This window comes from Eptesicus fuscus, chromosome 10 (genome assembly GCF_027574615.1).
Source record: "Eptesicus fuscus isolate TK198812 chromosome 10, DD_ASM_mEF_20220401, whole genome shotgun sequence".
Classification (NCBI taxonomy): Eukaryota; Metazoa; Chordata; class Mammalia; order Chiroptera; family Vespertilionidae; genus Eptesicus; species Eptesicus fuscus.
In genome coordinates this window covers 46,205,293-46,231,439 of record NC_072482.1, presented here as the reverse complement: position 1 = coordinate 46,231,439, position 26,147 = coordinate 46,205,293, and the positions used below count along the sequence as shown (strand labels likewise).

Here is a 26,147-nt window from a genome sequence, read left to right as displayed (position 1 = left end):
CTACCTGCATTTTGACTTTTCAAAGAGCTTCAATAGTTGCTGGAATCTTTCTGAGACCTGAAAAGTAAAAAATGAGTATTAATTTTAAGTATTACAATGAGATCCTTTTTTTTCTTTAAAAAACATTTTTTTAATATATCAAAAGGCCTGCTTTAGTGACATGCTAGTCCCCCAGAAAATAACCCAATATCCCCTTGTCAGTAGCATACATGCTCAAGTTGACCAGCCAACTCATGTGCATACATGTGTCTTTATAAACCAAAGCCATGGGGCTCAGGTGTCTGCTGCTATTTGTTCCTGTTAGCCAACCCGTGTCCAGAAGGGCAGGCAGGGCACAGAGAAACCCTTAAATGGTAGTGAGGGTTTAACAGACCCAACAGCCAACTTTTCAAGCACCATCACCCTCACCGCCCCCCCTCAAAATGAGAGCCTTATTTCTAACCAGACTTCTCACATCAAATTTGGCTCCCAGTGACCAGAATGGTTTTTCCCCTTTAAAAAAAGCACACATATCTGCACACCAATATATATATAACTTTTTTGTTTTTGCATTTAACCTTTTGCACTCGGATGTCAAGTGTGACTCGACACGGTTAGCATCGAGATTAAAATTACTCTTTGAATGTATCAATAATTTGAAATATAAAAAAATCCAAATAAATAAGTTTGTATGAAAAAAAAAACTCCAGTTTTTTTATTCTACTGCTGCGCTTTGTAAAATCTGGGGTATTTAAAAAATTAAATCCCGAGTAGAATAAAGGAATCGAGAAAAAAGCAAGCGAGTGCAAAGGGTTAAATATAAAAATACTACTCTGATTTGTGTTATAAACCGAGGACCAAGCAATGAGAACTTTTTCTTCAGAGGTAGGGCTACCCATCCCGTCCCTTTCTGCTGAGCTTGCCTTCCAGTGAGGGCACTCAGCCCCAGGCCAGGGAAGCAGGTCACTGCGAAGAGGCCACAGTTGGCAGGTAAGAGGGCTTCCTGCCTGCTGCCCCCACCTTTCCTGATTCTCACTTTCATTAGAAAGCTGCTTATAACCGTTTATGGAACTTCCCAACCAAAGCGAGTATCTAACCTAACCACAGAGCAAGCCCAGCACTCCTACCCCCTTCAGCTACCTCAAAGAAGAAAAAGGTCCTTCCCCTCCCTTCACAAATACTATGCTCACTGTCCAGATAGCTACGCCTGTTGGACAAACACCTGATTACGTGAAGCAGTGGTTATGTGCCCGCCCCCTAAAACACTAGAAAGCTTCAGTGATAGGGGAAGAAAGGAGGTGTGTGTGTGAAGAGACTAAGAAATTGACCCCTCTAACTTGGCCAAAGAAAGCAAGAGCTATTAACTGGGCATGAGGAATAAAAGAAGACCTTGATATTCTGCCCTTTGAGTTACATTTGTTATGACAATTGAGGGGGGAGAGTGGGAGCAGGATGAAGAAGTAATTAGAAGGAGCTGGATGGCTGCAAGTCTAGTCCACTGAGTTTTTTACTGGAAGGGCTCATCGCCAGTTTTGTTGAGAAGACACGTGCGGATGAGGGTTTCTGTCACTGCGAAGGGGTCACAGTGGGCAGAGGGGCGCCGGTCTTCAAAGTACCCCTTTTCCTCCTGGCCCACAGCCCGGGGAATGTGGATGCTGGCGCTACGGTTGGTCACGCCGGTGAAGTGGTTGATGTTGGAGGTTTCGTTGAATCCAGTGAGGCACCCGGCACTGTCCTGGCCCCCCTTGGGATCGTAGGCTCGGATGTGGTACTGGTGCCGCCTGCTCAGCCTCTCAATGGACTCCTCAATGTACTTCAGGCCGTGCTCCTCTCGCATGGCCTTGGTGCTGAAGTTGGTGTGGCATCCGGCACCATTCCAGTTTTCAGGAATGGGCTTGGGATCAAAAGTTGCTACCACTCCAGTCTTCACACACTCGGTGCAAGATGAAACGGGCCATCCAGAGATGATCTCCCATGTCGATTCCTTCACTGGGTCCTATTTAGAATTCCCTCTGGGCGGGCATGACCTCGGCATCTGTCCCTGCGATCTTGATGCCAGCGTACAAGCAGGCCCAGTAGTAAGCCTCCACAATATCCCTGCCGTAGGCTCTGTCTGCTCCCATGCCGCAGTAGTATGGACACTGGGGTCCAGGGAAGCCACTGGAAGGCCAACCAAAAGGGCGCCCATCTGTGCCCATGAGAGTATATTCCTGCTCCATTCCAAACCAGGGATGCTGATTGCTCACCATGTCCATTATCCGTTTGCAGGTATATCTTAAATTGGTCTCTGCAGGTTTGTGGTTGTAGTTTAAGACTTCACAGAACACCAGCTTGTTGGGGTCCTTGCGGAAAGGGTCCCGAAACATGGCAGCAGGAACAAGATACATGTCACTGTTGGAGCCTTCAGACTGCATAGTACTAGAGCCATCAAAATTCCACTTGGGGAACTCTTCTATACTCTTGGGCTCACTGTCCAGGATCCGGGTCTTGCATTGCAGTCCTTCTCCAGTACCATCAATCCAGATATACGTAGCCTGGACTTTATCACCCGGAGAAAGGGACATGTACATCTGCTTGATGCCTTTGTTCAAGTGGGAACTCGACAAGGTGGACATGGTGGAAGTTGCTCTGGGGGGCGAGAAGATGGCAGGGGGCAGGGTGGGCAGGCCGTGAGAGCGAGGTGCAGAGAGGAGAAGAGAGGAGGCTGGGAGTGCTGCTCAGACACTCGGCTCTTCTCCCATCCTCAGCTCTATGAGATCTTTTTTTTTATGGCTACTTCCACAAAACATCTTAAGAAAGTTACTGTCAATAATAAAGAGATGAAGTAATGTCTGGAAAAATAAAATATCTTCATACTAAAGGTGATTGCTAGTTTAACCTTCAATATTAATCTTCATTTTTTCCAATTCAATTTATTGGGTGATATTAATAAAATTATATAGGCTTCAGGTGTACAATTCTATTATACATCATCTGTGTATCATACTGTGTGTTCACCACCCCAATTCAAGAATCAATATTAAACTTTCTTAAACAGTAAACATTACAAAATTGTTTAAGATCAAATAAGTAAATGTAAGACAACAGAAAAATAAATTAGGATTGTTCTTCCACAATCACCAAGTTTTTAATAGTCCAACATAAAAAGCCATACTTTTAAAGAAGTTGGCAAATAAGTATCTACATATTTTAAACATGTTAAAATGAAGTCTAAGTATTTCACATCTGTGAAACTATAGAGATGTAAAAATTGGGAAGTTACCTGAGATGAATTTTTATTCAACTTGGCAGCTACATAAGAAAATGTTTCTATTGATGGCCCACTTTTCTGACACTCCAATAAAATTTCCCGGTCATCATTTCTACAGGGAGAAAATGTTATTTAGCTTTTGTAGATTAAAGCAGAAAGGTACCAAAAATTCCACTGTCTAATGTCCATCAATAGGAGGTGACATTTTTATTAAAACCCATAGAAAAAAAAGTGTGTATATCAAAACACTGACAATCATCTCTGAGAAATAAGATGATTTTAATCTGTAAGCAAATACGTATTTCTAAAATTTTCTAAAACTAATATACTCATTTATTATTCTAATGACAAAAGTATAGATTTTTAAAAATTCTACCTTTAATGTATACAGTACCTTAAAAATTAGGGTCAAACATGACAGACTTAATAAGCAAAAGAATGAAAGTAAAATAGAATCCAAATCTTCCAATTTCCAGGCCTCTGCTTTTTGTACATGGTCAGAACCAATATGTACTATTTCAATCTCTAAGATTTTACTGTGTCATCTCCAAGTTACCAGAAATTAAGGCATAGATGACTATGGTATTAAATAAAAATAATGACCAATTTCAACAAAATTCAGCTTCCCTCATTATGCACTCCAGTTAAGTGTGCTGATCATGAACCTCTAGTGCAGGGGTGGGGAACCTTTTCTCTGCCAAGGGCTATTTGGATATTTATAACATCATGAGCCATACAAAATTATCCTCTTAAAAATTAGCCTGCTATATTTGGTCAAACACTTAATTAACTCGCTCCTAATGCCTTGGCAGGGCCAGACCAAGTGATTTCACAGGCTTTATACGGTCCATGGGCTGGACGTCCCCACCCCTGCTCTAGTGCAATGGTTTACAGCTGTGGCTAACCTTATGTCTGAAACGGGGTCCTGAAATCAGCATTTCTCAAACAGTTCATGTAAAAGTCAAAAGTACAACCTGTTTATAAACTTTTTTGAAACTCTTAATTTAGGGAAACACTCAAATTATAAATGCTCACACTTTTTGCCCTATTTCACCACCCCACTTGTCATTCTTCCTTTCTAAAATGTGATACCAGTTCTTTACAAAGAATCATTTTTTTAAACAGTTAGGTTAAAACACAATGAAAAGTTCTATCCATGGTGCTAATGCACATCCCTGGTTAAGAGCTACTGCTATAGATTATACCCTAGAATGTATTCTCTATTAACGTTGACTACTTTTGAAGTCATCACTTTCCTTATTTTAGGATAGGATATAACTATGACAAGACAGAATAGATTTCTGGCCTCTCAAAGTTTCCTGCTGATTTAAATGTCTCATAAGTGCTCACTTTGGCAGCACATATACTAAAATTGGAACAATAGAGATTATTAGCATGACCCCTGTGCAAGGATGACATGCAAATTCATGAAGCCTTCCATATTAAAAGAATAAAAATAAAATGTCTTATAAGATCCTTACCTTGTCCATGAAACTACAATTTCTCCTTTCTTTTTAATAATATTCTTTGCAGAAAGGTTTACAGAAGTGCCAGATGCTGCTGATGGGTCCTTAATCCTGGGGCTTGCATTTAACGATGAGGGATCTTTCGTCACTGCAGGGGCCTTTTTCTTACTGGCTTTCCTTTGGTGAGCTTCTCCATTCTCACCAGAATTTGGGGTAATTTTCTTGTTTTTTTCCTTACTGATTAACTCTGTTTCCTTTCTCTGTTTTTTCTGATAAGAATGATTTAGATTAGAAAGTTTTTTCCTCTTTTTGTGAGCATTATCCAAAGCCACGGGCAAGTCTAAACTATCAGAATTTGATACCGGTTCCGATTTTAAATCCTCCTTTTTTATTTCACATGAACTGGGAGAGTCTGAGGTCAAATCAATACAGCTTTCCACAACCATGCATTCCAAAGGCTCTTTTGCCACTTGCACCTTTTCTTCCTCACAGTCACCATCTACACAAAACACTTCACACCCCAAATGTCCAACAGCTAAAGCTGGATGGTGATCGTCACTTTTACTCTCACTTGAAACATCTTGTGTCAAATCAATAAAAGCATCTACAGTACCAGGCTGCACACTGTCTAACATCTGAGCATTTTGATCCAAATTGCTACCAGAATATCCCAACTGATTAATGTTTAAAACTCCTACTTCTATGAATTCCCCCAAGTTTTTAGTCTCAGTGACTGGATCTTTTGTGAGGTCTACATATGTGTTTGGAAGATGACCCTCGACAGAATGTGGAATTTCTTCCATAGGAGGCAATCCTGCAATGCTTTCAGACACTTTTGGTTCCCATACTTGATGCAACTTGAAGCATTGATCAGCCACTTCATTACTATCAACCACTTTACCAGAAGCATCTTTAAGGAATTCATATATATCAGGAACCTCTGTTTGTATCATACAGCTCTGTTCTTCATGAGCTGATTTATTGCTGTCAACATTTTCGTTGGAATGTTTCAATTCTTCCACAGATTTAAAAACTGTCTTCTCACATGAAACACATTCCTTCTCTGCAGCTTCATCAGTTTCCTTTCCCACTCTGGGCACAGATGTCAATGACTCACCAGCCACCGTATTTTGTATAAGACTGGAGTGAGTAGATGGTGCTGCGTGCCGTATTTTCACAATGAAATGGTCATTGGACTTTTCCATTATGACAGCATGCATGGGCAGATTAGGGTGGTACTGAAAGCCTGGAGCAACAGACCGGCTTGTCCAGGATGAACAACTTGATTTACTGCTCGAATTATCAGACTCCAGAGCTAAGTGAATATCTTGTTCCGATGCATCCTCTTCCTCAAGTAAGGCATCTTCACTGAAATGGGCACTAATAACCTCTTCAGGAGTTGAACTAGACAAAACTTCAGGTTTTAAAAAACTGAGATGACCATCTGACTTCAGAGGTGATGGTACTGTTAAAGATACTGCTAAATCTTCAAGCAGGATGGAAGAAATGCAGGGCTTGCTCTTTTCTGAACTGCATACATTATCTTTACTTAAAGCTATGTTAGTAGACACTTCAAACATACAACTTTCATCCAATACATCAGGATGAACTGGCAACGAAAGTCCTGAAGACAGAGATGGACCTTTCTCAGATGATAATAATGACCAATTATCATCGCTAATCATTTTAGGACATGGAGAAACCACCCCTGAAACTAACTCTTCGGTTGTACAAGCTGGTATAGATTCACACTTAAGACTCTCTAGCAGCTGTTTCTCTGGAGTCTTTAACTCCCACTCACTTTTTTCATTACAGTTAACACTGTTGTCCAAAAGATCAGAACCTTGCAACAAACTTTTAAAAATCTCACCCATCTGTGCATCACTCACTAAATTAAAAGTGAGGCTAGATGCTTGCTGTTCAGTAAGAATCTCAAAACAGCGTTCTGGCTTCAAGGCTGCATGCTGGGATGTCTGTGTATCCTCTGTGGTGGTGCCTTCCATTTTTCCTGGCTTTGGGTTGCTCGGACAGTTCAGTTCCAAGGAGTGCTCTTCAGACGGAGGGCATTTAATATTATCAAAGCAAGTGTTAAAGCTTTTTTTAATGTCATTCTTTACTGTGTTAATTTCAGAGTTATTTTGGCCTTGATGTTTGTCCTCAGATTTTTTACATCCTAGTGAATACCTGTAATAAATAGAATCTTCTGATTTTGAGGATTTCTCTTTCGGCATTTCTTTGCTGGAGTTGACCACATTCCCCATCTGACAATTTGAATATTGCGGTTTCTCTTTACTTTTGTCCAATTTCCCTTCATCGCTGTCACTGCCAAAGTTTGTCAAACCACAAAACTTTATTAAGATTTTCTTAAGCTTTGCAAATAAATGATCAAGTTGGTCATCTACAAATTTCCATGCTTTCTTTTTCATATCTGGTAGTTGTTGTTCAAATAAACGATCCACTATGCCATTCTTTTTAACTTGCTTAAGTTTGGATTCTATAACATCACAGAGATTCTTCTGTAAAGTAGTCACTGACTTAGAGATTTTGGATAAGTCAAGGTGTTTAATGAGTGATGTAAAACTCAAAATTGCTGACTCAATAATTCTATGAAATTGTTTTAATGGAAATTTTACCTTGAATTTCATGTAGTTTTTCCTTACATGTTTTCTTATCATTCGTAACATGTGCATAACCTCTGGTACAGAAGAAGGTACAGCAATAATTGGAACTATTTTTTCCAGAATGGAGGTACTCATTGTCTTATCTTTTTTCTCTGTTTTTGAAGACCTGCTAGACTCACTCTGTCTCCTATTCCAATTCCTTTTGCTCTGTTGAACTTTCATAGATGTTTTCCTTTTGTCTTTATCCAAATGCACAGTACTTTTTTTATTTCCCGGACTATTTTTTCTGTTCTGCACTTCAGTAGAAGCTCTAGGTTTGGCAATTTCTTCAAAACTATTTTGTGGTTTAGAGTTTTCACTGTCGCTTATAATTTCTCCTTCTTCTAATTCAACTAAAGATGAATTCTTATGAGAGTCTGCCTCTGTAAATTTGTCAGACTTGCAAACGGGCTTTTGATTTTCCTTGTTGAGATCAGACTGACTCTTGGAGGTGGAATGAGCTGAATTTGGTGGAAACACATCTGTGGAAAAGAAAAATATATTATAATCACATGACCCTTGAAATCATAGTCATTTGACATTTCTATACTAAATATTAACCAAAAAAAAATTAAATACTGAAGCATTTCATTATTTTAATAGCTTTTTACAAAATGTTAATGCCCAACACTTATTCGTGTCATCGATCTTAACTGTTCTCAGAAGGTATTCAGGTGTCTGACAACAGTGATAATGCAAAGTTTGTTTTTTTGGATAACCATCAATCTACTGTTCGGGTATATTAGCAGCATTTCCTACTCTATGACATCTGATGATGCTTTTGAACAACCAAAACAGATCTGGTACTAACCAGTTTGGCTCAGTGGATAGACTGCTGGCCTGAGGGTCAAAGGGTCCCAGGTTTGATTCCAGTCAAGGGCATATACCTCGGTTGCAAGCTCCTCCCCAGCCCAAGCCCTTGTCAAGGCTCATGTAGGAGGCAACCAATCAATGTGTTTCTCTGACATCAATGTTTCTCTGTCTTTCCCTCTCTCTTCCACTCTCCCTAAAAAATAAAAATTAAAAAATAGACCTGAAAGCGAGCAAAGAATATTTGAAATAATCTGTCCTTCTACTCCCTTTTTTTGTAGAAATAAGAATTACTACCCAGCCAATGTGGGTCAGTGGTTGAGCATCGACCTTATGAACCAGGAGGGCTTATCTCCAGTAGGGAGCATGCAGGAGGCAGCCAATTGATGATTCTCTCTCATCACTGATGTTTCTATTTCTCTCTCCCTCTCCCTTCTTCTCTGAAATCAATAAAAGTATGTATATTTTAAAATTACCTAAATTGACAAAAGGCTCAATTTCTAGTTAATGTGAGTCTGAATGTGTTGTTATTAAAAAAAAAAAAAGCACTACTTCTTGTTTATGCATTGTACATTGTCAAAAAAAAAGGTTAAGTTATAAAAGATAATATAAACTATTACCTTTATGATTGTTATATAATGGAACTCGAGATGGGCTTTCCAATCTAAGTACTTTTGCTACAGGTCTCACTGGACTACTCAGAGGACTAATGATTTCTGGAATAGGTCTTAGGTGATTAAGGTCAATGCTCAGAACTGAGTTCTCATCATTATATACTGAGTTTGTTTCACCAATTTCCAATTTGTGGTCCATTAACTCAGTATGCTGAAGTGAAGATTTTAGAGTCTCTTTAGGTAAACAAGGCTCCAGATGACAAGACTTACTCTCAACCAGTGATGTTTCTACAAGAGAAGGCTCGAACTTTGGACTACCAACTTCTGAAAGGACTACTGGCAAAATGTCAGGTTTTTCAATTGAAGGCTTCAAAATGTTTTCATTGGATTTGGCAACTTTTGTTGAAAAAGCCTCCTTCATTTCCATATCTTCAGAAATACTACACAAATTTAAACTGTCATTTCTTTTGGTATCCAATTCCAAGCCAAAGTTTTGAGAAACATTTGTTTGTAATATGTCCACTGCCACAGGTACTGCTGTCCTTGCACCATTAATGGTTTGTTCCATTTCTGCTGCTGAAGGAAACAAAGATTCTGCTTGTTCCATTTCCACAGGTACTGAAGAAGTCTCTGTACCACAAACGGGCAAGTCACACTGCATAGTATTCTCAACAGATTTAATTAACAAACTATTTTCTTCTTCCGGTTTCCTTTCTGGAATACTGGTTCTGGGTTCAGATGATGCTGTTGGAAGAGCATCCTCTGGTTCCAATAACTTTGATTTAGTTTCCTCTGTGATATGTTCACTCACAGAGGGAACACATATCACTGTTTTATCCTGTACCAAAGACTCCAAATCACATATGTCACTGGATTTGGGAGTATTGGTTATTTTATGCTGATTATTCTGAGGAATAGGTTGCTTTTTAGCAGGAGAAAGAGTTAAGTTCAATTTTTCCATAAAACTCAACTTTAAGTCTTTGTTTTTTGTTTCATTTGGACCACTCTCAGCTTTAATTGCAAGGTCTTTATTATCTGTGTGTTCAGAAACATCATTATTAGAGACTTCACCTTTATCATTTTTCAGTTCATTCTGTTTCTTTGAATCAGTAGTGGTTTGCTTAGTTTCTTTGTTAATCTTCTGCAAATGTACTGTAGATGTTCTTTTTTCGCTTCTCATATACCTGTTTTCTTCTTTGCTTTCTTGTTCTCTTTTCCTCTTATCTTCAGTTCTATGCCTTTCTGCTCCTAAAAGTGTATTTCCCCTTTGGTGCACAGCATCAACTTCCTTGGAGTCAATGTGTTTGTGAGTTCTATTGGTTGAAAAGGAGGATGAACATCTTCCTTCTTGAAAACTATGATTACTTACACCCCGATCTCTTTTACCATCTTCCCTGTCTCTTCTCTCTTCTGGATGGTATTTACTTGAATTATGAGAAGATTTTATTTCATTCTTAGAATGAGGAAGAGATGATACTCGTTCAGACCTTCGCCAGTAATCTTTGTCTTTTACTACTGATTTGGGTTTTTGATCTTTTCTTTCTTCTTTGTCTTGTGATTTAAGTTCTTTTTTATTTGTATTTTGTGATCTTTCACTTTGCCTCTCTAGTTTTCTATCACTTTGAGATTCTACTCGAGTATGTGACCTCTCTCTAAAGGTCTCTTTCTGCCAGAAACAGCCAAAGCGTTCATTTTTATAATCCAAATCTGTGTTACTTTTAAACTTTGAATTTTTGCTTTCAGCCTTTGATTCACCTTTACCATATTTCTCAGAACGTCCTTGTAGCCTTGGACTGGCCTCTAAGTTCCTTGGTTCACCATCACCACAGCTAGTGTTTAAGTCTTTTCGTATTCTATCAGTTCCTCTACTATAATGGCTATATCCACTATCTTTCTTCCCTCTTCTATTATCCTCACTTGAGCTACTCTCACCAACCTGATAATGGGAACGTGACCAAATGCCATTGGTGCAGTGTTTTTCAATAGACGAAGGCAAATGCGAAGTGCTTTTCTTTTCCAAATGCAATTTTACTTCCTTTTCGGTGTTTGGGAGTGAAGTGCTATGATGTCCATCTTTAGAAACATCACATTTCACCTTGTGATCAGTCTTTGCACAATCATCGAAATGGGGAGGTCTGGATGTAAAGTCTTTTGTTTTAACTATATCTGATGTCCTTGCAGTTTTATGATTATTTCGAAAATGTGGAAACTCAGACAATCTATTAAGAAATAGAAATTAACAACAAAAAACAAAATTATTGCTTTTTAATAATCCAAATTTTAATCACACTTAATACAACTTTAAAAGTCAGGGGCTAGACTTTTAAACACTAGAAACACTAATTTTACTTTGTATAAAGGCATGAGTAATAAGAATTTACCAGCTTCCAACTAAATGGGCCAGTTTTCAAACCATGGAACTCTCTTTCATTTCCTTTTTCAAACAAGCTCTAGAGAACGTCTCAGTTCTATCCTAGCACTTGCCAATGTCTTTTAGACTTTCTTCACCACAGGCATAGAACTCCTAAACTAACAACAAATTCACTTCTTTTAGAACAGTGACATTATTTTTTACCCTCACTCACTGTAGGCCAACTGAAACAGAAGGAAGATGAAACTTTGTGGGACAACAGAGGTGATCTGTTTTACATATAATCCCACAGTAAACCAAAGCATCAATAGCCATCTTAAAGTAGTACATACTGCACAAAGAAAAAGAATAGAGTTGTAATTCTTTCCTAAGAAAATGGTGTTTATTGTTTTGTGCATCTTTTTAAAAATCCTAAGTCTTAAAGTTTTGTATCAGTGTTTCAGAAAATTAGCAGTTTTCTTAACAAGTATGCAAATAACTAATTTTAGTTTTTTATAGTAAGTCAATCTTCCTGAACTTCCTTCCAAAACTTCCCTGAATTTCCACAAATCTACTCCCAGTTAGTACTATGTGTAGAGAATAGGGGGAGATTTTTATATAACAAAGGAGGGATCGGGCCTAAACGGGGAGTCAGACATCCCTTGAGGGGTACCATATTGGAGAGGGTACAGGCTGGGCTGAGGGACAACCCCCCTCTGTGCACGAATTTCGTGCACTGGGCCTCTAGTATCATTATAATATACCATTAGGATATACCATTAGTCAGAGTAAAACCTTACATATTTAATAAAATGCATCATTTTTATCTTTGCAAAGTTAAAAATGTTACACATATCAACACCAATGCAATTTATAGATCCAAACCCCTCAATTATACCTTTGGTGAAGGCTACTAATTTCTTCATCCTTGCGGTTTATTTCCATTCTAGCAGTTTTGATAAGTGCTGAAATATTCTTCTTAAGAGACTGGTTTTCAGTTTTTAAGCTGAAATTCTAAGCATCATAAAATATATTTAATAAAGTATATATTACAGAATTATTAAACTACTACTTTTAATAGCTAATGATTATTTAATGCTAACTACATGCCAGACATCATATATTACACCTTATGTAATTCTCAAGAAAGTCCTATGAAAAATGCTGTTAAGCTCATCATACAGATGGGGCAGCTAAAATTCAGAGAAGATAAATGGCACCAGAGAAAGTCATTTAAAGTGAAATTACTTAAAACAGGAATCAAAATGAAAAAAATACACAAATAAAAAGTTCTCCCAGGGCCATTATCTTGAAAAATAAAAATAAAAATGATAAAAATCAGGTTATATTTAACAACTTAGCTTTAATGTGCAACAATGTACTAATTCTCAGATAAACAAAGAATGAATCTAGGCTTGACTGGTTCTTTGGGGGAAATAGAAAAGAGAAACATTACAAAAAAATAAAAATCTGAACAAAACATGACATTCCTGATTTTTGCAGCATGATCACAAAATCACATGGCAAAAATACTAAGGGCATCACCATTTTTCCCAACAGCAATGTAAATCTTTACTCATCAAACCATTCCCTTTTAAACCAACTAATCTCATCTCTATGAATGTTCTATTATTTAACTGGTAACTAGCTAACAGATCTTTTATGTAAATGTCATTTAACAAATCAAGCAGTTTTCCTACATCAGTTGTATAGGAAATTATGTATGTTTTGACAGATTTTCTATTTCATTTAATACTAAGAAGAAAATTTCCTTATAAAATGCCAACGCTTTAGAATTTTAATTTTGAACAAATTTTATTTATTTTAAAATAGGATAAAAATAAAATATTCATTATAATAGTACCTGTGTCTGTATTTCCTTAAACTTTTTCATCAGCTCTTTCATTTGTAGTTGACACTTTCCATATTTTATTTGCAACTGTAATATATAATAAGATTAAGCATCATTCTAAATTATTTTCTTAGCTTAAAATATATACTTAAAATCTCCACTAAAAAGGGGAGATGAGGTTTAGTTCTGCTAACAGGGATTTAGTAAGATTACTGGTTTTAAAGTTGGACTGAAACAAAGACAACAGTATGGTGATTACAAGAGGGAAAGGGTGTGGGGTAGGTGGGAGAGGATAAAGGGGGAATAAATGGTGATGAAGAGAGACTTGAATTTGGATGGTGAACACAGAATACAATATATAGATGATGCATTATAAAACTGTACACTTGAAACTTACCCCCAATGAATTCAATAAAAATTTAAAAAAAATAAATAAATAAATAAATAAATAAATAAAGTTGGCCCTACCAATAATGTATTTTGTTTGGTTTCAGATTCACTCTCCAAACCTTAAATTCAAATAAGGTAGAAAGAAATTTCTAATTTAAGTCTTAGGACACCTTATAACTTAGTACAACTCATGAAAAGATAAAATGTTATATCACACTGATTGTTGATGTTTTATATATTTAGACACAAATTTAATCAAACAAAATTGTAACTAAATTTAGATAAGCATTCAGAAAACATTATTTAAAGAGCAGATCTAGCCCTAACCAGTTTGGCTCAGTGGATAGAGCGTCAGCCTGAGGACTGAAGGGTCCCGGATTTGATTCCGGTCAAGGGCATGTACCTTGGTTGCGGGCACATCCCCAGCTGATGGATGTTTCTCTCTCATCAATGTTTCTAACTCTCTATTCCTCTCCCTTCCTCTCTGTAAAAATATCAATAAAATATATAAAATAAAATAAAAAGAGCAGATCTAAAGACAGAAACTGACTTAGCTATTTTTTTAGCCTAAGAGTTCCTTCCTAAACACAGAATGTTTTTCCAACAGTAAGTGAGCTATAAAAACGTAAAATAACTGTCTTTAATAATTCTGGCAAACCATACATCATTATATGTTGTCTCCTTTGCAGTTCCTTCTTCAGTAAGAATTTCTTCATATAAATCCAAACAATTTCTGGATGGTTCACAGGACTTGAAAGAACTGTCTAAAACAAACAAACAAAAAAAAACCTTATATTAAAATATGTCTTTCCAGATTCAATGCAATACTATAAAAATTCCACAGTCATTTTTCACAGAAATACAACAATTGTAAAATTTGTATGCAACCACAAAGACTGCAAATCGCTAAAGCAATCTAACAAAAGATCAAAGCTGAAAGTACCACAATTTCTGATTTCAAACAATACACACCTATAGTAATCAAAACTATGCGTATTGGCATGAAAACCAACATATAGAGCAAGGAACAAAACAGAAAGCCCAGAAATAAGCTCTCACAGATATAGTCAATTAATTTATGACAAAGAAGCCAAGCGTATACAATGGGGAAAGGATAGTCTCTTCAATAAAGAGACTGTTCTGTTCAAAACTGAACAACCGCATGCAAAAAGAATAAAACTGGATCCCTATCTTACACCATATGCAAATATCAACTCAAAATGGATTAAAGACTTGAATGTAAGACCTGAAACTATAAATCTCCTAAGGGGGGGAGACATAGGAGGTAATGATTTTTCTGGGTTTGACACTAAAAACAAACACAATGAAAGCAAAAATAAACAAGTTGGACTACATCAAATTAAAAAGCTTCTGCACAGCAAAAGAAACCTTCAACAAAATGAAAAGGTAACCTACACAATGGGAGAAAATATTTGCAAATTATTTATCTGATAACAAGTTTAATACCTAAAATATGTAGTTCAGTAGTTGAGCATAGACCCAGAAACCAGGTCAGTTTGATTCCTGGTCGGGGCACATGCCTGGGTTTTGGGCTTGATCCCCAGTGGAGGGCATGCAGGAGGCAGTTGATCAATGATTCTCTCATCATTGACGTTTCTTTCTCTCTCTCTCTCTCTCTCTCTCTCTCTCTCTCTCTCTCTCAAATCAATAAAAATATATAGAAGTGAAAACAGGATCTCGCAGAGATACCTGCACTCTATATGTTCACTAAGGCATTATTCACAATAGGCAATATATAGAAAAAACCGAAGTGTCCAACAATGGATGAATGGGTAAAAAAAGATATGTGTGCATATGTACACCACAATGGAATTATTATTCAGTCGTAAGAAAGAAGGACATTCTGTCATTTATGACAACATGGGAATTGAAGGCACTATAGTAAGTGAAATAAACCAGAAAAAGACACATACTGTATGATATCACTTACATGTGGAATCTAAAAAAGCCAAATGCACAGAAAGAGAAACTAGAATTGTGGTTAGCTGGAGGTTGAGGTGAGGAAAAAGATATGTTGACCAAAGTACAAACTTACAGTGTAAGATAAGTTCTGGTGAGCTAATGTACAGCATAGTCATTAGAGTTAATAACACTATATTACATAATTTAAAGTTGCTAAGAGAATAAATCTTAAATCTCACCACAAAAAAAATATAGTAATTATGTAATGTGATGCAGGTGTTAGCTACTTCTATGGTGGTAATAATTTTGCAATACACAAATGTATCAAATCAACACATTAATCTTAATTTTATGCCAATTACATCTCAATAAAGGTGAAGAAAAAAGTATGTGTTTAAAATTTTGGATGTTGTGTCTATCACAACTCAAAGAACTATACATTTCTCCATCTCCTCCATTTCATCCATTTTTTTAAAATATATTTTATTGATTTTTTACAGAGAGGAAGGGAGGATAGAGTTAGAAACATTGATGGGAGAGAAACATCAATCAGCTGCTTCCTGCACACCCCCCACTGGAGATGTGCCTGCAACCAAGGTACATGCCCTTGACCGGAATCGAACCTGGGACCCTTCAGTTCACAGGCCAACGTTTCATCTACTGAGCCAAACCAATTAGGGCTCATCCATATTTATAATGATCTAACAGATTTGAGTTGGAAAAGCAATTTATATAAAATGCTGTGTCAACAAATCAGGTATGAGGGCGATATGTGTTCAAAGCCTTAGAGATCTGATCATGGAAAAGCATGAAAAAGGTTTCCAATTTGGATAGGTCATGAGGCTCTCTGCATTTGAAAACATTTATAGTAACTATCCTTTTCAAAAGTTCTAGTATCATGTAACCTATGATAGTGTGAGTAGTAATATGTACAGACAAGACCATCAGTTGCTTTTCAATGGTACAAAATATTTTGCACAAGGTCTAGTAAAATCTGAGACCTAGATGAATAACAAACCTGAGCATTAAGTTGTTTTATTGATCAAGCTTTGGGCAATAATACAATTATCTAAGTGTAATAATTTTGAAAATATGGGCAGATTGTTCAGGATCTATGAGTCATTTTAAAAATTAGTAACAAAATAAACACTTTCAATAGACTGACCAAACAAAATGAAACTATTTTATTATAGAACCAGAGACCTGGTGCACAGATTCGTGCACCGGTGGGGGGTCCCTCGGCGTGACCTGCGGGAATCTGGCCGAAACCCACAGTCCAACATCCCCTGAGGGATGTAGTAGTGTGAGAAGCAGCAGGCAGCTGGGGAGGAGCCGAGCCTGGGCCAGGTGCCATTCCACTCCCGTTCATTCCAGCCCCACTGCCACTTGGTAGTCTCGCTGCCGCTCTGCTGCAGTCTCCACGCACCCATCCTAGGGTGATGCACCCATCCTAGGGTGATACCAGTGCACCCATGACCGACAAGGGGCCACAGGCTCTCTCCCAGTCAGTCCCGATGTCGGTCCTGATGCCGGTCCCAGTTGAGATGGGGGACAGGCACGCACAGGGAGTGTCATGGGAGAGGCTCGCACCGCCGCAGCTGCGCTCTCCAGCCATTAGCCCCTCATCTGGCGCCCGTTGGTCAGCTGAGCGGCACTCCCACTGTGGGAGCACAAGGACAACCAGGGGGCAGCTCCTGGGTTGAATATCTTCCCCCTGGTGGTCAATGCGCATCATAGTGACCGGTCGAATGATCACTTAGGCTTTTATATAGATAGATTTACATACCAGAAACAGCACTGTCCAATCCAGCATATATGTCCAAAGAACCTTCATCATTATTTTTAAGAGGAGAAGCTGCAAGAAAATTAAATTAAAGACTATTTAAAACTAATTTATTTCACTTAGGGAAGGGTTATTTTGTTTTGTTTTGTTTTGTTATCACTGTGTCTTACATCTTATATGAAAAAGTACAATATTAGTAAGTAGTCTGCAAATATTAAAGATGCATATTGCAAATCCTTATGCAACCACTAAAAATAATGCAGAGGTATAGCCAATAAACTAATACATGAATTAGAATGGAATTCTAAAATATATTCAAATTATTTGAAAGAAGCATGAAAGTCAGAAAGAAAAAATTCATGGAGATAAACTAAAATATTAATATAACAGACATAAATCCAATTATAATAACAAAGGACATAACTGGGTTATCAAAATAAAAATTGCAGACTGAATATTGTTATCACTGTAGAATTTAATGAAATTGATATTTTGCTGTTATTATGCAATAAAACCAACTTTTTCTTACAAAATACACAATGAAATATTTGGGAATAAAGGCCCATAATACATATAGTTTAATCTCAAATGGGTCAGGAAAAATTGTATGTATGTGTATTTATAAAAAGAGTATGACCCTAGCTGGTTTTGCTCAGTGGATAGAGCTTCAGCCTGAAGGGTCCCAAGTTCGATTCAGGTCAAGGGCACATGCCCAAGTTGCAGGCTCCATCCCCAGTAGGGGGCGTGCAGGAGGCAGTAGATAAATGATTCTCTCTCATCTTGATGTTTCTGTTTCTCTCTCCCTTTCCCTTCTTCTCTGAATCAATAAAAATATTTTTTAAAAAATAAAACAGAAAGAGATATATATATATACAGCGATAAAGCCACTGGTATTAAATATTAATAAAAAGCAAATTTGGAAGAAACTAAGTAAATGGATTTTTAGATGTTCTTATACTTGCAATTTTTCTGTAAGCTTGAAATTATTTCCAAACAAATATAATAAAAATATAATTATGAAAATGTTAAAGGAATAAAATGTTTCATGAAATCATGTTAAGTGGTAAAAAGTAAAATACACACTGTGACTGTAGCTACCAAAAAATATATGTATGTAGACAGGAACTTGTGAGAGAGTAATATGTAGAAATAAAAACAGCTATTTCCAGCAAATGAGATTAGCAATGCAGTTTGTCCTTCAAAATATAAGAGTTGCAGATATAGTAAAAGTTAACTATTTGTGAATAGACATAAAAAGTAAAAGGTTGATTATATTATACTTTCACTTTTTCTTTTGGTTTAAAATATCTCAAAGAAAAAATATAAGAGAAATATATATACAGCAGCATAAAAATTTAAAACTACAAAAAATAAATTACATAACACACACACACACACACAAAAATACTGCCGAAACCGGTTTGGCTCAGTGGATAGAGCGTCGGCCTTCGGACTGAAAGGTCCCAGGTTCGATTCCGGTCAAGGGCATGTACCTTGGTTGTGGGCACATCCTCAGTAGGGGGTGTGCAGGAGGCAGCTGATCAATGTTTCTCTCTCATTGATGTTTCTAACTCTCTATCCCTCTCCCTTCCTCTCTGTAAAAAATCAATAAAAATATATTTAAAAAATAATAATAATAAAAAAAAATACTACCCAGAGCAGTTATGTTGGCCATACTTTATGTGGATTTTCCATATCTATGAATAATAATTTTTTAAAATATATACTTAAGCAAAACTATTCTATGTTTTACAACTGTCATTTTCATTATAGCATAGTAACTGTAATTCTAGTAAATAAATATACACTTATATTTGTAATCTCAAAAAATGTAATGAGATTGTCATAGCATAATTACAATTAAGACAAAAGAACTAGTAAATGTTACATCAGGATCTGGAAGTTTACATTGCACATATTACTTAAAATATTTCCACTTTATAAGCTTATTTTACTACTATGTCTACATTTACTGAAAGTATTCACTTCAAGAGTAACAAATACCTATCTTATACTTTTTTGGATATAAAAGTAAAAATCATTACAACTTAGATTTACAAAGTTGCTAATTCATTACATTTAAGACCTTGAAAGCATACAATAACTAAAAAGTTCACATTTACTAGGCACTTCCTATTTGCCAGGCACTTTATTGTATTAATTCATTTATGTGTGAAAAGAAAAAGTTAATAATTGGTGTTTTCAATGAGAACAAGTAAATGGTTTTATAATTAAATAAATTTAGAAAAAACAATTACAATAAGCTCTTACCAGAGAAGACATCAAATAAACTTGTTCCATCACCATTTTCATCATCTGCTGCCATGATCCTATTTCCTTTTGATAGTTGCCATCTAAAGTATTAAACATAAAGATTTTCTACTGTTTAAAAAATCAATCTCATAATTCAAAGAATAAACCTAGCTTTAAGTTAAAAAGCAACTTTCAAATTTTGACACCCTCACACTGAATGAGTTCACTCTCTGTCATGATTACAAAAAAAAAAAAAAAAAGGGCTAACATTTTCCAAAAGCTAAAACTATAAAACAAAAAATTAAACTTTATGATGTGGTTAAGCCATGTCACAATGTGAATGATGCTAATTTAATAAAACAGACCAAAATACAAGTTAACATTTATACTAAAAAATAAGCCAACTATATGGTAACTTCTGTGAGTTTTCAGCAAATCATCAAATTTGGGGGTGCTCTTAGGAACACCAAACATACATGCTTTCACCAATAAGATAGTAAGATAGGCAAACAGCAAAGAGTTTGATACTATATTAGGTTGGTAAAGGTGTGGGAAAACAGGTACTCTCATACATCACTCAAGTGTATACTGGTATAAGCTCTATGGAAGCAATTTCATAATAGCAATCAAGTTTTTAAATGCAAATATTCTTTGATCCAACAATTTCATATCTAGTCATTTGGTTGATGTATAAGTACATTGTTACAAAAATGTTATGTATGGAAATATTTAATGCAGTGCTAAGACTGAAAGCAACGTAAGAACCCAAAACAACCATGCTGGTGTGGCTCAGAGGTTGAGAGTGGACCTGTGAACCAGGTCATGGTTCAATTACCAGTCAGGGCACATGCCCAGCTTGTGAGCTTGATCCCTCAGTGCGGGGTGTGCAAGAGGCAGCTGATCAATGATTCTCTCTCATCACTGGTGTTTCTATCTCTCTCACTCTTCCTTCCTCTCTGAAATCAATAAAAATATTTTTTAAAATAAATAAATAAAATAAATAAAAATAAATAGCTCCAGGTTATGCTGCTGCTCCATGGACCACACTTTGAGAACTACAATTTTAGACCAGTGCTGTCCAAAAGAATTTTCTACAATGAATTTCCATATCTGATTTGTCTAATATGGCAACTATTATCCATAATTGGCTATTGAGTAGATGAAAATTGCACAGCATGATTGAGTATATTAGTTTCCTTTGCTGCTCTAACAAATTAACCACAAACGCAGTGACTTAACACAAATTAATTATTTTACAATCTTATTTACCACGAAACGCTGGATTTCACAGAGCTGTGGTTATTACAATTTCAGTAACACTTACCTAGCTCTAAATGCTATTGTACACTTATAAAAATATATTTGAATACTTTTTTCCTAAGGAAATGACTTCCTGGATATCAATATCTTTTCTACAACAAAACAAAAAGGGGATAGGAAAAAAGAGCAAGTACTACCACAAAAAGTAGGGATACCCGCTTGGATTTATAGGCTCCTCTGCTGTCCCCTCAGATTATATGAAAACTAGGGGCCAGGTGCACGAAGAATGATGCACAGGGGGGTCCCCTCAGCCCGACCTGAACCCTCTCCAATCTGGGAGCCCTCAGGTGAGCCCTCTCCAATCCGGGAGTTTCTGTCTTTCAACCATATGAGCGAACTGTCTGAGACCCCAACCCAGTTTGGTTTGGTGCTCACAGAATAAAAGAGGCTTTTTTTTTTTCTTTGCTTCACTGGTGGAGATTTCCTGGAAGTTTTAGGATATCTTCCCTTTAATTTTTCCTAGACACTCTGATTTTACTTATGTCTCTCACCTTTGCTTTCCCTCCATCCCCCACCGCAACAGTATCTTGCTCCAGGCTCACTTTGCTCTAGTGTCTAGGACAGTAGTCGGCAAACTCATTAGTCAACAGAGCAGCAAACTGCGACTCAGCGGCATGTGGCTCACAAGCCAGAGTTTGCCGACCACTGGTCTAGGAGATCTGACCACTGGTCTAGGAGATCCGTCTGCCACCAGAACTACTACTCCCAGCATTCCTGGTGCTCCCCGCACTCTGGGTTTTCCCTTCCTGCTCTGTCTCCATCCCCAAGGCCTCCTGCTCTGCCAAGTCCTCCAAACCTCCGGCTCTCCCACTCTGCTCTCTGCACCACGCCTGTGTATGCAAATTAATTCACCATCTTTGTCAGGTTGATTTGCATACTCACTCCTGATTGGCTGGTGAGCATAGCGGAGGTACAGTCAATTTACATGTTTCTCTTTTATTATATAGGATTAGAAACTGTCTATACTAAAATACAAACAAAAAGTCAGCAATAAGATGCTAAAGTTAATAAAGTAAACACTTTCCCTTAAGTCCAAGCTCACCAAATCCAAAACCAAAGATCATCTTTCCATCATCTGTCACCTCCCAAACCCTCTACTTCTTTGAGTAGTAGCATTCCCTAATATCCTACTGGTGATCCTCTGCAATGTTTCTCCCATTAGTCCTCATTCTGCCATTTGAATTTGTTTCCCCACTATAGCTATCTAAGTATGTCCTCTCTCCAAATTCATGCTACACACAACTGTTGGGTTACTTCTTCTAAAGCAATCCTACTCATATCACTCCCTGCTAAAAAAACTATCCATTATTTCCCAATATCTACTGAATCAAGTCCAAATTCCTTACTTTGATATAATACCCTGTCGCCTTCCTTTCTAGCCCATCATTCATTATTCCAAGGTCTCCAAAATCGCAAGGTTCAAGTGAAACTGAGATCCTGTTTGCAAACACAATTCCTGACAGCATCTCCCCACCACATCTATGAGCTCATGAGCAAGTCTCGATGTGAATATCCACAAGATTAGAATGTAATAAATAATAAGGTTCTAAAAAAGTCAGGTGATATATTACACAATTAAAATACTTAGGACTTTGCCTGGCTGATGTGGTTCAGTGGTTGAACATCGACCTATGAACCAGGAGGCCATGGTTCAATACCCTGTCAGGGTACATGCCCAGATTATGGGCTCCAACCCCAGAGGGGGGCGTGCAGGTGGCAGCTGATCAATGATTCTCTCATCATTGATGTTTTTCTCTCTCTCGCTCTCCCTCTCCCTTCCCCTCTGGAATCAATAAAAATATATTTTTAAAAAAGACTACATACAGGGGACTCTTTCCCCCTCCCCACGTGGGAGTCTGTGTTTATTCTTCAATAAATTTCCACCTTTGCTATACCCAAAAAACAAAAAACAAACAAAAAAAAAAGACTACATCCAGTAGAGAATGTGAGAACCACCAAAGGTTTATGACTCAATGTGCACTTCAGAAATGTAACTCTAGCCCTAACTGGTTTGGCTTAGTGGATAGAGCATCAGCCTGCGAACTGAAAGTCCCAGGTTCGATTCAGGTCAAGGGCACATAGGGCACATGCCTGTGTTGCGGGCTTGATCCCCAGTGGGGGACATGCAGGAGGCAGCCCATCAATGATTCTCTCTCATCATTGATGTTTCTATCTCTCTTTCCCTCTCCCTTCCTCTCTGAAATCAATATATATATTTTTTTAAAGAAATTTAACTCTAGTAAGAAAAATATGAAAAATATTAGTGGTAAGGAAGATACAATGAGGAGTGACTAAGTTATTAGTAGTGGAAATAAAGACAAACAGATCAGAGAGATTTCTGGTGCAGAATCAAAGAGATTTAATGGAAAGTATATTCAAATACTCACTTTTTTTTTTAAACCCGAGGATATTTTTTCCATTGATTTTCAGAAAGAGTGGAAGGAGGGAGGAGGAAGAGAGAAACACTGATGTAAGAGAGACACATCGATTGGTTACCTCCTGCACACACCCCACCCAGGGGTGGGAATCAAACCCGAAACCAAGGTGTGTGCCCTTGACTGGGAATCGAACCCTCAACCCTTCAGTCTGCAGGCTGACACTCTAACCACTGAGCAAAACTGGTCAGGGCCAAATGTCCACTCCTGACCACCTCAAAAGCACAGCTTGTCTTTTCCATATACAAACCTAATCACAATCCCTCCTCTGCTTAAAATTCTTCAGTGCTTTCTGCTGATTTTAGGTTAAAAAACAAATTTTGTCATAATTCTTACAAAGCTCTGAGTGACCTGACCTCAGCCCACCCCTCCAGTGTTAGTCTGCATCTTTCTCCCCATTCCCACCAGTCTTTGCTCTGATCATGTTGCCTTTATCAGCTTTCTGAACAAGATATTTGTTCCTTCCCACCACAGAATCTCTGCAGAGAGTGTTCTTTTCTTGAAGCTCTACCTTCAGTTAACTAACTCATCTTTGATATTTTTGCTTAAGTAATGTTTGAGCCTTCCCTGACCTCTCTCTCCACTAGGTCAGACCTTTTGTTAAAATATTTTTATGCCACTGTGTCCTTTTTCTATATGGCCTCTTTTCAGTTTGTGGTTACATTTTTTGTGGTATTCCCGATGAAATGTCCATCTCACCCACTGGACTAAAGTTCCATGAATACTAGAACAGGCTTTCTTCTATTCACCACTGTATCCCCAGCTCTCAGTACAGGGCCTGGCAGGTTGGTAGTAATAAAATAAAAAAGTTGAATTAATGAAATTCCCAATTTATTAAAAGACAACTGTAAGGTTCCTAGCTTTAATAACGAAGTATTCATGCTTTTAACTGAAATGGAGAACTAAAGAAGACATGTTGAACCATCTGTAGGACATCCAGGAGAAGGTGTTTCAAACATAGCTGGAAACCACAGTATAGAGAAGACAAGACAAAAGGGGTACAGTTGAGATTCCTCTCTTGGCATCACAAAGGCCAATGATTGTCCTTGGAAAGGAAGAGAGGAAAAAAAGGAGGAAGGATTATCTATCAGCATCTCCTGGGAAGATGAAGAGGGGCTTTTGCACACTTGCTCTCACCTTTCCCCAACTGAGGATCTCAATATACCATGAGAGTTGATACTGATAGGAATGTTGCACCTATGAAAACTGTAAAAGCAAAATTTGAAACATTGAGAAAGATGATATAAAGGAGTTGCAAGATCAGTTTTTGAGGAACAACTCCAATAAATTCAGATATGAAGGTGAAGTAGATGAGAAAAGGATCACCTAGCATTGTGATACAATAATGCCTTAAAGAGTTGAAAGGAAATTTTCTTTTTTAAAAAAATAGAAGAGGGGACCTAGATGGTTTGCTCAGTGGGTAGAGAGTTGGTCTGCGGACTGAAGGGTCCCGAGTTCGATTCCAGTCAAGGGCACATGCCCGGGTTGCGGACTCAATCCCCAGGGGGGGGGGGGGTGAGTGTGCAAGAGGCAACCCATCAATTATTATCTCTCATCATTAATGTTTCCATCTCTCTCTTCCTCTCCCTTCCTCTCTGAAAGCAATAAATAAATAAATAAGAATAAAAGAGAGAATGCAATAAGCATTTGTAGAGAAAAAAAGGAAAAAGCCAGAGGAGAGGAAGAGTGTATTTTGAGGCTCATGGGAAAGGCTAAATCTAAATATAGCAAAATCCCTGAAGAATATGTATATGTTCTACATATACTGAACCCTACATTTAGATCAGCCAGACACTGATCTAAATATTCCACACACTTGATCTTAGCCAAAAGGCCGAGAAGCGATGATCTAAATATTCCAAATACATTGTTAAATTACTTTAAATCCTCCACAAGTCCTATGAGATGTGTACTACTATTAATTTTCCTTTTTACAGATGAGTAAACAGATACAGATGATTAAGAAACTTACCCCAAAGTTAAAGAGCTGGTAAGTGGCAGGTCTGGGATTGGATCCCAGCTGTCTCTAAAGCCAGATGACAAAATCAAGAATATTAGGGAGAAGAGCCTAATTTTTTTTTTTTAAAGGGGGCCATCTCCTTGTAAAATGGCAAGAAACAGCTGGAAGATAACTGGTGTAAGGGAGCAGGGAATTCTTGCCCTGAATGTCTCTATTTCCCTCCAAAGAGGCACTGAGTGAGGTGGGAAAGGGGCCTTGAGGAGAGGGAAAGGTTTGGAGCTGGAGCTGAAAAGAATGGAAAAGATGAGAAAAGAACCTAGGAAAGACCAGGAAAGAATCAGAGTCAACGCCAATAAATGGATTCCTGAACCATTTATCCTGAGATTCTGCAAATTCCACATTAACATCTGGGTTAGGGCCTACTGTGTGTCATGGTTCTAGGCGCTGAGGAGATCAAGAAAATTCTCTGGGCCACACAGTCTCACAAACAACCACATCCACGATCACCCCAACAGACGCTTAGGAAGACCCCTTCCTCCAAAGATTCCCATCCGAAAGCCTGTAAGAGTACATCCCCAAACGAGATTGTGGTGTTTTGGGGGGCCCGGGGGGTCGGGAAAAGGGCGGTCGAAAGCGCAACTCCTACTTACGCTCGCCCCAGCACCAGCCTGGACCCTCCTCCAGGGACAAGCGGGACGCGAGTGCGAGCCCAGAAGCTGCAACCGAGGGCGACGGGAAGCGGGCTACCTGTGGGCCCCGGACATCAGGCGCACCCACCCCTCCCCGGCCCCGCCGCGCTCTTCGAATCCCCGGCTCCCGGCTCCCGGCACGCCGCCGGCCTCCGCTCGGGGACTACCTCGCCATGCAGCCTCTTCCCCAGCAGCGCTGTACGGACCGGACCCAGTCGGCAACTTACCCACCCGGTCCGGCCCAACACAGCCCGGAATCCTTTCTGCACAGGGAGGTCTCCCTGGCATCTCTGCCAATGCCAGAGCTCAACCAGGACGCGGAGGCGGGACTGCGCGCCCCTGGCCAATCAGACCAGACGCAGAGCACGTCCCGGCGCATATAACTAGTTCCCGCCGTCCGCAGGGGAGGAAAA

General features: G+C 38.2%; 1 protein-coding gene, 1 non-coding gene and 1 pseudogene across 2 annotated transcripts; 1 reads left to right on the top strand and 2 right to left on the bottom strand.

Annotated features, from left to right (window-relative positions):
* On the bottom strand, positions 1–26,004 carry CASP8AP2 (caspase 8 associated protein 2). Its single transcript, XM_054721997.1, has 10 exons — positions 25,902–26,004; positions 19,349–19,431; positions 17,081–17,149; positions 14,035–14,135; positions 12,994–13,068; positions 12,028–12,143; positions 8,786–10,998; positions 4,711–7,837; positions 3,242–3,341; positions 1–57 (listed from the first exon to the last, which is right to left on the bottom strand). The coding sequence occupies exons 1-10, from the start codon at positions 25,907–25,909 to the stop codon at positions 1–3; spliced, it is 5,949 nt and encodes a 1,982-aa protein (XP_054577972.1). The 5' UTR covers positions 25,910–26,004.
* Positions 1,487–2,616, bottom strand: LOC103293500 (glutamine synthetase-like; annotated as a pseudogene).
* On the top strand, positions 4,572–4,676 carry LOC114231239 (U6 spliceosomal RNA). The gene has a single exon (XR_003617204.2). It is a non-coding gene; the product is annotated as a U6 spliceosomal RNA (small nuclear RNA).
* Positions 26,005–26,147: the final 143 nt, after the last annotated feature.

Coding starts and splice junctions, on each gene's coding strand:
- CASP8AP2 (XM_054721997.1), bottom strand. Junction 17,150..19,348: donor TTTATTTGATGTCTTCTCTG/GTAAGAGCTTAT, acceptor ATTTTCTTGCAG/CTTCTCCTCTTAAAAATAAT. Junction 3,342..4,710: donor ATTGTAGTTTCATGGACAAG/GTAAGGATCTTA, acceptor TTCTCCCTGTAG/AAATGATGACCGGGAAATTT.